Source organism: Priapulus caudatus, unplaced genomic scaffold (genome assembly GCF_000485595.1).
Source record: "Priapulus caudatus unplaced genomic scaffold, Priapulus_caudatus-5.0.1 Scaffold3537, whole genome shotgun sequence".
Taxonomy (NCBI): Eukaryota; Metazoa; Priapulida; class Priapulimorpha; order Priapulimorphida; family Priapulidae; genus Priapulus; species Priapulus caudatus.
The window spans coordinates 1-11,196 of record NW_014580598.1 but is presented as its reverse complement, the minus strand read 5'-3'; the positions used below and the strand labels follow the sequence as shown (position 1 = coordinate 11,196).

Sequence of the window (11,196 nt, the reverse complement as noted above, 5' to 3'; positions counted from 1 at the left end):
CACACACACACACACACACACACACACACACACACACACACACACACACACACACACACACACACACACACACACACACACACACACACACACACACACACACACATACATCTGTGGGTAGTGCCAGGGCTCGCCGCCTAACCATCGTACCAAATATATAAGGCTCCCAACCGTAGTCTAGGAAAACTTAGATCCTGGTGCGCTACGTGACACCCTCATTTCAGATGACATCTATATTATGCCGCTCGTACCATCTCGTCTCTTGCTTCGGTTCAACTCGCATGTGAATCTTGTTTGTCATGTTTTACGCATTTCTTTTCTATTTTAATCATCTTGTTCTCTTTGCTACACGGCATTATTAGCCGCGTTCACACGTAGCAAGAAATCCGGTATTTACCGTTCACACGAGGTAAAATGCGCTGGTCAAGAAATACGGTATTTAAACAGATCCGGTATTGGATGTAAATACGCGGCTTCCCAGACTTCAAATAATTTGCCGTGCTTGAGAAATACCGGATCTCTTGGACCGCGCATTTCCTCGTGTGAACACTAAATACCGGATTTCTGAAGCCGCGTATCTTATAGACTGGTCCGCGCTCGACAGTTCTAGTGTAACGCGAGTGGAACTGTCGAGCGCGGACCAGTCTACGTATTTTATCGGAAGTTGGTGCGCATTGCATTGTTTATTTCGCATTGTTCGCTTGATTGTTTAAAGCAGCTCGCAGCTCGCAAATACCGTATTTCTGGAGCCGCAAATCAGCGTGTGAACGCTCAGCCGCGTATTTGTCTCAGATTCGGTATTTCGCAAATACAGTATTTCATAAATACGAGGTCTCCTGTGAACGAGGCTATACTTGCGCTTATTGTTGCACGCATTGTTTCACACTTCTTCCTCATAGTTACGATCCAAGAAACTCGCTGTTCGTGTGTGATGTATCATAATGTGAAATTCTTGTTGATTGACTCTGTTTTTTTTTTCGTGGACCTCAAACTCATGTAACGGGAATCTCAAGTGTAGATATAAAGTCGTGATCACTAAACGTCGTATTCATTCATTAACAGCAAGCGCATTTTTTCTACAAATAACCACGTGGCTCATTTAACGGTTAATTTATCGTCGAAATATGTTTAATCGTGTTTTTTTAATCGTGTTCTCTAAGTGGCCTTCTGAGGCTGACTGACTGTTGAGACACATTAGCTATACTTCGCGAACTTTCGCGCTGTCCAATCTCAGATATGTCGCATCTGATCGCCGCCTGAGATCGAACTATTAACATCATCTTCGATAAGGTAGTAGACGGGTCGTCTCGCCAGGAGCCTCACGTACGGGGCGTCTGCTTTCGCGAGTGGAATCACAGCCGTTCTCCTAGATACCATTGCAGTGAGTGTCACATACTGAGCAAAGTAACTGATGAACTTTCAGACCGTCAGCTGGTTTTATCCAAACTTCTGGAAGACCCCGGGTAACAAACCGCCTCCGAGTATACCTGTCTGCGGATTCTACAACGAGAAATGCCCAGTGGAAACCGGTGAGCAGTCGGAAAGTCTATATCCGTATATATCTTATGCGTGTCTCGCTCAGTACACACACGAAATCTAACTATTCCTCCATTGGTAATACCCTAACTAGCGAGGTCGCACACTATTTATTACCCTCAAATATGTCGTCGGCCATACCTGTCAAATAGACTCATCACATGATTGACAATTTATATTCACGTTGTTCGCAGCTGCATGAGTAATCACTATATTAATTATAGCGCGTTGCTGCTCTCTGTGCTTTTCATTTTCGACAGATGGAAGCATAATAAAGGTCATAGGTGGCGCGGTCGGCGGTACGATATTTCTGATAGGGGCGATTATTGCAAGCGTGCTGCTTCGGTATGTGCGCAATTTTACACACGACATTATATGGAAGACCTGAGACGACATGCGACTTTTTGAGTTTCCGAGTTTCTGAATTTCCGATCAATATATATATAGTATTGAGTGAGAGTCGTAGCAAATGTTTGAAGTCCCAACATGAACACATTGCGCATGCGTTATTCCGTGACATTAAAGCAGAGAGTCAGTCTAAATTTAGAATCGCCTACCGTGAGATTAAATGTGTTATTTAGCGGAAAATATTATTTGAATTTAGAATCCCCTACGGTGAGAGTAAATGTGTGTTGTTTTAAGCGGGAAAGAACAATTTAAATTTAGAATCCCCTACCATAACAGTAAATGTGTGTTCTATTAAGCGGGAAAGCATAGGGTCTAATTTAAATTTAGAATCTCCGTCATAACGCGTGCGCAGGGTGTCTGTTTTCGACTTAAAAACATTTCTCAATGTGTGTTCTCACGTATTTACAATCTTCCCTGTGTGACCTTTGCTTGACTTCCATCTCTAGTACTAATTACGATTCGAAATTCAGAAACTCGAAAACTCGGAAACTGAAAAAGTCGTATGTGTCGTTTCAGGGCTCCCATAACATTACGTTAGTTTAAACACAATTTCGCAGCAACACAATACGAACGAATGTCTGGTAATAGCTTGCATGTAAACGGCCAGTGCATGTTAGCTTTCAGCACACATATAAAAGACTTTCGTCTACCCTTTGCCTTTCACCTAACATTTCCCTCGCCCTCACACGTTTACCCTCCCATTTACCCTCATACTCACATCTCCCACATGTCCTCATACTCTTACCATGGGCCACCATTACCTCATATAACCTCGCGCACCTATCGCCTAGCTTACTGTAACCCTATTACTCTTGTACCTCGTTTACATTCACACGCTTACATACCGTTTGCCATCACACTCTTACACTTACCCTAACCCTCACACTTACCCCCTCTCCTCCACACTCCTACACTTATCTATATTACCCGTACCCTTATACTTACCCGTACCCGTACCCTTACCTCCCCCTCGCTCCACACACGTACACTTGCCCGTACCCGTACCCTTACCTCCCCCTCGCCCCACACACGTACACTTGCCTATACCCGTACCCTTACCTTCCCCTCGCCCCACACACGTACACTTTCCCGTACCCATACCCTTACCTCCCCCTTGCCCCACACACATACACTTACCCGTACCCGTACCCTTACCTTCCCCTCGCCCCACACACGTACACTTTCCCGTACCCGTACCCTTACCTCCCCCTCGCCCCACACACGTACACTTGCCCGTACCCGTACCCTTACCTCCCCCTCGCCCCACACACGTACACTTGCCCGTACCCGTACCTTTACCTCCCCCTCGCCCCGGACACGTACACTTGCCCGTGCACTTACTCCTACCCGTAACCGTACCCTTACCTCCCTCTCGCCCCACACACGTACACCACGCCCGTGCACTTACTCCTGCCTGCTCCCCATCCTCCGCCCTCTCAGCACGCGATTGCCGTTGCAGACGCAAGCAGAACGAGGAGCAGCTGATGCTGATGCAGTGGAAGCTGAAGAGCGACGAGATAACGCCGATCGACACCAAGCAGTTGCGAGCCTTCAGCTCGAACTCAGTCAGCATCGTAAGTACCGCAGCGTCAGCGACAGCGTCAACGTTAGCGTCGCGGCTGTCGGTGGCGTCCGTGTCGTGGATGTTGACGTCAGCGTCAGCGTCCCCGTCGTGGCCGCTGTCGTCAGCGTCGTGGCTATTGTTGTCGTTAGCGTCGCGGACGTTGACGTCAGCGTCAGCGTCGTGGCTGTTGGCGTCAGCGTCGTGGCTGTTGGCGTCAGCGTCATGGTCGTGACTGTTGGCGTCAGCGTCGTGGCTGTTGGCGTCAGAGTCAGCGTCGTGGCTGTTGGCGTCAGCATCAGCGTCGTCGCTGTGGTCGGAACTAGTATAGGTGTGTTGGGAGTCGTGGCTGTGGTTGGATATGGGAAACTTTCGTGTATAGCAGACGTGACAACGAGCGCTTCTCTCATATATCTCATTATACATTATATCATATATTATATATTATTATGTACTATTATTATATTATTATATCATTACATCATTATAATACGTAGTAAACACGTTAACACGTAAATCGGTCGCCCCTCGTCATCGCGTGTTGACGCGCTGCGTTGTTCGCACATGTTGCAGACGGCCGCCTCGCTAGAGGACACCCAGGCGGCCGAGCACAGCCTGCGACAGAAACACGAGGCGCTGCTGTCGCGTCTCTATATGTGTCGCGGTCGCATGGCCGTACTGAAGCGGCTCACGCGCGAGCAGTTCCACGTGCCGCGAGAGGAGCTGCTGCTGCTCAAGGAGGTGACGTCACATCGGCTCACGTGATCTAACGGACTGGGAGCACTGATCTCTAACATTGATCTCATACATTGTCTGATACATGTACATCATCGTGTATGACAATCATATGATATGGGTCATGTGTGACCCTACATTGTATAGCTGGATACATATTGGTAGAAACATGTAAGAAGACATGTAAGAAACTCTAACTTATAGAGTTTGTATAATAGAGATCAGTGGCTGGGAGAGGTTATCGTTCATTGTGTTATTTCTGTAGGATTCGGCGCTGCGTTCGAATATATTTCGTTTTTATTTTCGACGGGAATGCTTGTGTAGAGACAACGCATATTAATATGGCGGGGATAGCGTGAGGGATGCGGTCCTGGAGGTCGTTGTCAAAAATAAAATTAGTCGTAACAATAGTCTTAACATTAACATTTTACCTAAGACCGCTGATAACAGAAGCATCGTAGAGTTTCGAGAATGAGAAATTCTACAAAATATCCGCCATAACTTTGCAAAACAAAATTCAGTAAAAAGTCTACGAGAAAATTTTTATTGTCAAGGCTAATGTTAATACTAATTTTGTTTCGCATTGCGACGCCTTGTTTAACTTTTGCGTCGATGGTGGTTTAACAGTGAGTAAGATAAAGTAATTTGATTAGAAGGTGGAATGGTTTATGAGTGAGGAGGTCGGGTTGCTTGAGGCGGCAGATCGCTGGGACGATGGGGAGGAAAGAAAGCGAGAGAGGAACGTGGGAAAAGAAAATACAGCAACCGAGTAGAAGAACATAGAGTAGAGGGAAGAAATAGTCGGAGAGGAAAGAAGAAAGGAGGTGGTAAGGCGGCGAAGGCGGAGGCGGGACATGGAGAGCTAGGAAATGAAGAGGAGATGGGAAGACGTATGCGGGAGATATCGATAATGGAGGGCAGAAAAATAAATGCTAAGAACGAATGATGATGAGGAGGATAAGGAATACAGGGAGGAGGAGAATGGGAGGAGAGGAAAGAGGAGGTAGAGGAAGATGAGAATGACGGATAGAGGAGAAGGATGAAGAGTAGGAGGAGAAGGACGGGAAGAAGGAAGGAGGAGGAGGAGGAGGAGAAGGACGGGAAGAAGGAGGAAGAAGGTGAGAGGAGTAGGCAGGATAATGATAATGAGGGGCAGGAGGAGGAGTAGGAGGAGAAAGGAAAGGAGGAGATGTAGGCGTAGGTGGCACGTGAGAAGGACGAGGAGCAGAACGAGTGGGAGTAGCAGCAGTTGTTTACAAATGAGTCTCGCACGTCATCGCTGTCATCCTTAACAGCTGAAGGACATGTCACACGACAACGTCAACCTGTTCATCGGCATGTGCATGGAGGGCGACAACAGATCGATCGTGATGGAGTACTGTAACAAGGGAAGTCTATACGACATACTCGAGCACGAAGACACAAAGCTAGACTGGAACTTTCGTTCCTCCTTCATCTTCGACCTCGTTAAGGTAAACCCCCTATAACCATCTGTATCTCCTTTCACCATATAAGAGCGACACGGGAAAGCTTTTAACGTTAAATAAATCTACACGCCGAGGAAGCCGTATAGATTTGCGACGACCGTAGGCAATGCACGTCGTCGTCGTCGTCACCACGCACGAGTGTCGCATTTCGTTTTGTCGCCGCTAGGGCATGGAGTACCTGCACACGACTCAGTTCCTCAGCTCTCACGGCCGCCTGAAGTCAACTAACTGCGTCATCGACTCGCGCTGGGTGCTGAAGATCACCGACTACGGACCGCACTACTACACGATCCCGCTAGACACGGCCGAAGCCTACATGGACAAGAAATGTGAGTGCCGGAGGCAAGAGTCAGTGTTAATATAGACGCGTACACGCGATTTACGCGGTACCCGGAGAGTGGAACTCGCGTGGAGGGGGATAGATATAAATATGTAGAGAATGCCTGTACAATGCGTGGGGAAACGTAGCCAGCAATGTACATACGTGGCCAAGAAAATACGTATCCTTTTTTGCTCCTGTTCGCGTTTTTCTTTGTTCTAAAACAGCAGCGCTAGCTATCAGGTGTACAGTTCACGTGTTTATCGCTCCTGTTCGATGCTACACCAGCGCTGCTGTGGGCGGCCCCGGAACTACTTCGCACGCCGACACCGCCCTACCAGGGCACTCATAAAGCCGACGTCTACAGCTTCGGTATCATCCTATCTGAGATCATCATCAGGGCAGCTCCGTACGACCACAACAACAAGGAATTCGATGGTAAGTATCGCCTCGGTGATAATGCGACCGACATATCCTTACCTTACCTTACCTTACCTTACCTTACCTTACCTTACCTTACCTTACCTTACCTTACCTTACCTTACCTTAACTTAGCTTGGCTTAACTTACCTTACCTCACCTTACCTTAATTGAGCTTACCTCAACTTAGCTTGGCTTAGCTTACCTTACCTTAACTAAGCTTACCTTAACTAAGCTTACCTTACTTTTACTTAGCTTACCTTAGCTTACCTTTACTTATCTTACCTTTACTTATCTTACCTTAGCTTACCTTTACTTAGCTCACCTTAGCTTACCTTTACTTAGCTCACCTCACCTCATCTCATCTCACCTCGCCTCGCCTCGCCTCACCTCACCTCGCCTCGCCTCGCCTCGCCTCGCGTCGCTCTACGTCGTAACCCGTCTCACTGTGAAATTCGTTCGTCTGCTCGCCATGCTCCCGCTCCGCGCGCGCTCGCCAGAGATCGTGCAGCGCGTTGAGCTTCGGGAAACGCCGCCGTATCGTCCCGTACTGAACGACGCCGACCGCACGCAGTGCCCGGAGTCGCTCGTGCGCCTGATGCACCAGTGCTGGAGCGAGGAGCCGGAGAGGCGACCCAGCTTCTTCGCCATCCGCAGGGAACTGAGAAACGTGTTCGGCGACAAGTAAGTGCTCCGTTGTTGGTGGGGTCGAGAAGAAAGAGGAGGAGGAGGAGGAGGAGGAGGAGGAGGGAGGAGGAGGAGAGGAGGGTGAGGAGGAAGAAGAAGATGGGGGATGAAGAGGGATAGGAGGAAGAAAAGGAAGAGGAGGATGAGAAGGAAACGGGGGAAGAGAAGGAAGAGAAGGAAGAGAAAGAGGAATAGGAGCAGGAGGTGCAGAAGAAGGAGGAAGAAGGATAAGGAGGAGAAAAAAGAGGGGAAATAAATACTTGAGAGGTACAAAGTCAAAGGGTTATGCCTCCTGGTTATTACAGCACGATATCTCTTTCGCAGGATCTTTAAACACACGTCATCACACGCATGTCACCATCCGCTCACAACAACGCCCTCTTGCGGTTACAGGTCTACGAACATCATGGACAATGTTCTGAAGATGATGGAGACGCACGCCAACAATCTGGAGAGCACGGTGAACGAGCGCACGAAGATGCTGATAGAGGAGAAGAAGAAGACGGACGTGCTGCTCTATCGTCTGCTGCCCGCGTGAGCTTCTAAACCCCTTCCTATTCCTCACCCTAATTCTCTCTATTGCGCGCTCTCTCTTTCTCCCTTTATTGGGCGCGTGCGTGCGTGGCACGTGTGTGTGTGCGTGTGCGTGTGCGTGTGCGTGTGCGTGTGCGTGTGCGCGTGTGTGTGTGTGTGTGTGTGTATGTGCGTGTGTGTATATGTGCGAGTTTGTCTCTCTGACTGGCTGACTGGTTGGCTGTTTGCCTGCTTGCCTGCCTACTTGCCTGTCTGAGTTTCTATTTTTCTGTCTATTTGATTGTCAATTCGACGGCCACTCTGTCTGTACGTCTGTTCATTTGTATGTTTGTCTTTCTCCATCGTTTTTCATTCTTTTACGATAATTGAGAAACTTCACTGGAGTTATAAGACTTAACCAGTAAGGTTGCCCGGGCCAAGTTATACGCTATTAATGCAGGCTCCATAACTAACGGAAGGACAAGTAGGGGGAGAATTGCACTCCCCCCAAACCAATGTAGATTTTATTACCTGCATGGTCAATGACGAACGGCAACATGAACAAACACCGTATGCGGCCTTCGCGGGGCAAAATGAGTTAGCCACGCCCCTGTAAATTATATTGAGCGTGATGATTCTGAAACAGTATCCGGTACACGCACGCACGCACGCACGCACGCACGCGAGCGCTCACAGCTTTCGTGTTATTGTCGCTGATAATGGCGTGAGGCCCTCGCGAGATTTCATGACTCATTGCCGACGCGATGGCGAACTCGTCTGTCCGATTACCGAAAAGTGAACGGACAAAGGAACAGTGGGCGAGTGCAGGTCACCGCTTCTGTACGGAAACACTAACAGCTTATTCAGGCGATAGCGGGAAGCAATCGATCGAGCCACGTTCTAAATCTTCACACATTCTATCGATGCACGTGTCGTCACTCGCCTACGCTACGCCTGTGAAAAATCACAGCGAGCGTTATCGATTCGGGATTTTTTTCACGATTTCTTGCTTGAGTATGATTATCTATCTTTCAGTGCGTTTCCGGAAAAAGTGTTCGGTTATATGTACATGCAACCGTGTGCAGTGGTTCTATTGCGCGTATTGCTTCTACTACTAGCTACATTCGTCTATTGCTTCTACTACTGCTCATGGTTTCTGTACGGGTTTAAGATTGAGTACGCGAACGCAAGTTTCAGCCTCGCTTCCTGTGCGGCAACGTACCAGTTGTGGACTATTGAGGTTTTGAGCTATGTTAAACTGTTTAGCGTTGCATTCACTTACGCAAGTTTTCCTTTTATATAGAATATCACCAACCACGAGTTACCCATAAACGTGTCACCCACCCACGTGCCACCCACCCTCGTTCAGGTCAGCGGTCAGTTCGTTTCTATGGTTACCGCAGGACGATCGCAGACGCGCTGAAGTTCGGCCGCGACGTGCCGCCGGAGACGTACGAACAAGTGACCATCTTCTTCTCGGACATCGTCGGCTTCACGAATATCTGTTCGCAGAGCACGGCGCTGCAGGTCGTCGACCTTCTCAATGACCTCTACAGCACCTTCGATGCCATCATCAAAAGCCACGATGCCTACAAGGTATCGTCATCGTCGCACGGGCAATACACGGAAGTGATCAATTGAACAATCGATCAATTGCTTGTCAATCGATCGATTGATCAACGGATTGGGTAATCGATCAATCAATCAAAAAACAAAACAAATAAACAATTAGGTATTGTAGTTGTATGAATGCATGTTATCAATTAACTTATCAATCAGGTAACTAATTAATCGATCAAAACATTCCTCAATCTATTCATCAATAACTTCCCTCCCCCCCCACACACACACACACGCATCCAGCCTCATCCACACTGCTGACGCCAGACGGCGCTGTGCTACCTGTGACAGGTGGAGACTATAGGCGACTCGTACCTGGTCGCCAGCGGCCTGCCGAAGCGCAACGGTAGCCGACACGTCGCGGAGATTGCCGACATGTCGCTAGGCATGATGGTAGAAGTCAAGACCTTCCGTATCCGCCACATGCCCAGGTTTGTCTTCTGCCTCTTTTTAGATGAATAAATAATTACTAATCAATTAAATATATATAAATATATATGTGCGTATATATATATATATATATATATATAATATAATGTATATATACATACAGTTCATTTAAATTATTTTCATTAATTAATTAACCTCATTTTATAGTAATTTAATAATTATTTAATTATTTAATAATTTATGCATGTACACTGTTATAAGTTATATATTATAATATATTTTGTGTGATACTGTATGTGAAATTAAATTAATTTATTAAATCGAAATGTGAATTATTTCTTCTATTATTTTTCCTGCATGTTTTCCCTATAGTTGTCGCAGTGTTAGCGTAGCGAGTGTGAGCGTGTAATTCGTGCGTGCAGGACGCAGATGAAGATGCGCATCGGGATCCACACGGGCCCGTGCGCTGCAGGCGTCGTCGGCTCAGCGATGCCTCGCTACTGTCTGTTCGGCGACACGGTGAACACGGCCTCAAGGATGGAGTCGAATGGCGAAGGTATGCGCATGCACGAAACATGGTGTGAACGAAGCCGACGTGTGTACGTGTGTGTGTAGTGTGTGTGTGTGAGCTGTGCTGTGTGTGTGTTGTGCGTGAGTGCGGGCGTGGTGCGTGCGTTGCGTGGTGCGGTGCGTGCGCGCTTTGTGTGTGTGCTGTGTGCGTGCTGCGCGTGTATGCGGTGTGTGCGTGTGTGCGTGTGTAATGTGCGTCTGAATTTCCGCGTGTGCATGTGCATCTGTGCGCGTGCTTGTGTGCGTGTGCATGTGCGCGTGTGTAACGTGTATGTGCGTTCTGCGCCTGTGGGTGTGTAGATTTTGTTATGTGCGCGCCTGTGGTGTGTGTGTGTGTGTGTGTGTGTGTGTGTGTGTGTGTGTGTATGTGTGTGTATGTATNGTGTGTGTGTGTGTGTGTGTGTGTGTGTGTGTGTGTGTGTGTGTGTGTGTGTGTGTGTGTGTGTGTGTGATGAGTGAATGAATGGCCAAAGGAATAATAATATGCACGAACGCTGCATGAACAGGCGAGTGGCTTACACGCAGCGTTATACATATAGACTAACTAATCAATCAGTCCACGCCTGCATCTGAACCTAGCATCTTCCTCAGCTTCCGCATTATTTACACTCCGCATCCTTAGATTGAATTACGCGTAACCTCAGTAACAACCGACATTTTATTCGTAGATCTTTATCTCCACGTTCTATCTCGCTGTCTCCATGTCTTCCTCTCTTTCCTTGATCCCTTTCTTTTTTGCTCTCTCGCATTCATTATCTTTCTCTTTTCTCTCTTTTTTTCTCTCTCTCTTTCCCGCGCTCTTTCTCGCTTTCTCTTTCTCTCTCGCTTTCGTTACATCTCTTTCTTTTCCTCTTTCTATTTTTCTCTCTCTCTCTCTTTCTATGTTCTCTCTTTCTCTCTCTCTCTCTCTTTCTCTCTCTCTCTCTCGTCGTACGTACGTACGTACGTTA

The 11,196-nt window shown here is 47.6% G+C and overlaps 1 protein-coding gene across 1 annotated transcript; it reads left to right on the top strand.

Annotated features, from left to right (window-relative positions):
* Window positions 1–1,411: 1,411 nt before the first annotated feature.
* Window positions 1,412–10,254, top strand: LOC106819489 (atrial natriuretic peptide receptor 2-like; the record flags this gene model as incomplete). The annotated part of the gene is made up of 13 exons (XM_014824111.1): window positions 1,412–1,529; window positions 1,797–1,881; window positions 3,404–3,532; window positions 3,658–3,820; window positions 4,079–4,246; window positions 5,536–5,712; window positions 5,894–6,056; window positions 6,335–6,484; window positions 6,967–7,150; window positions 7,547–7,687; window positions 9,070–9,262; window positions 9,578–9,717; window positions 10,099–10,254. Coding segments are annotated over exons 1-13 (1,967 nt in total), but the record flags the coding sequence as incomplete, so codon positions are not given.
* Between the last annotated feature and the right edge of the window lie 942 nt (window positions 10,255–11,196).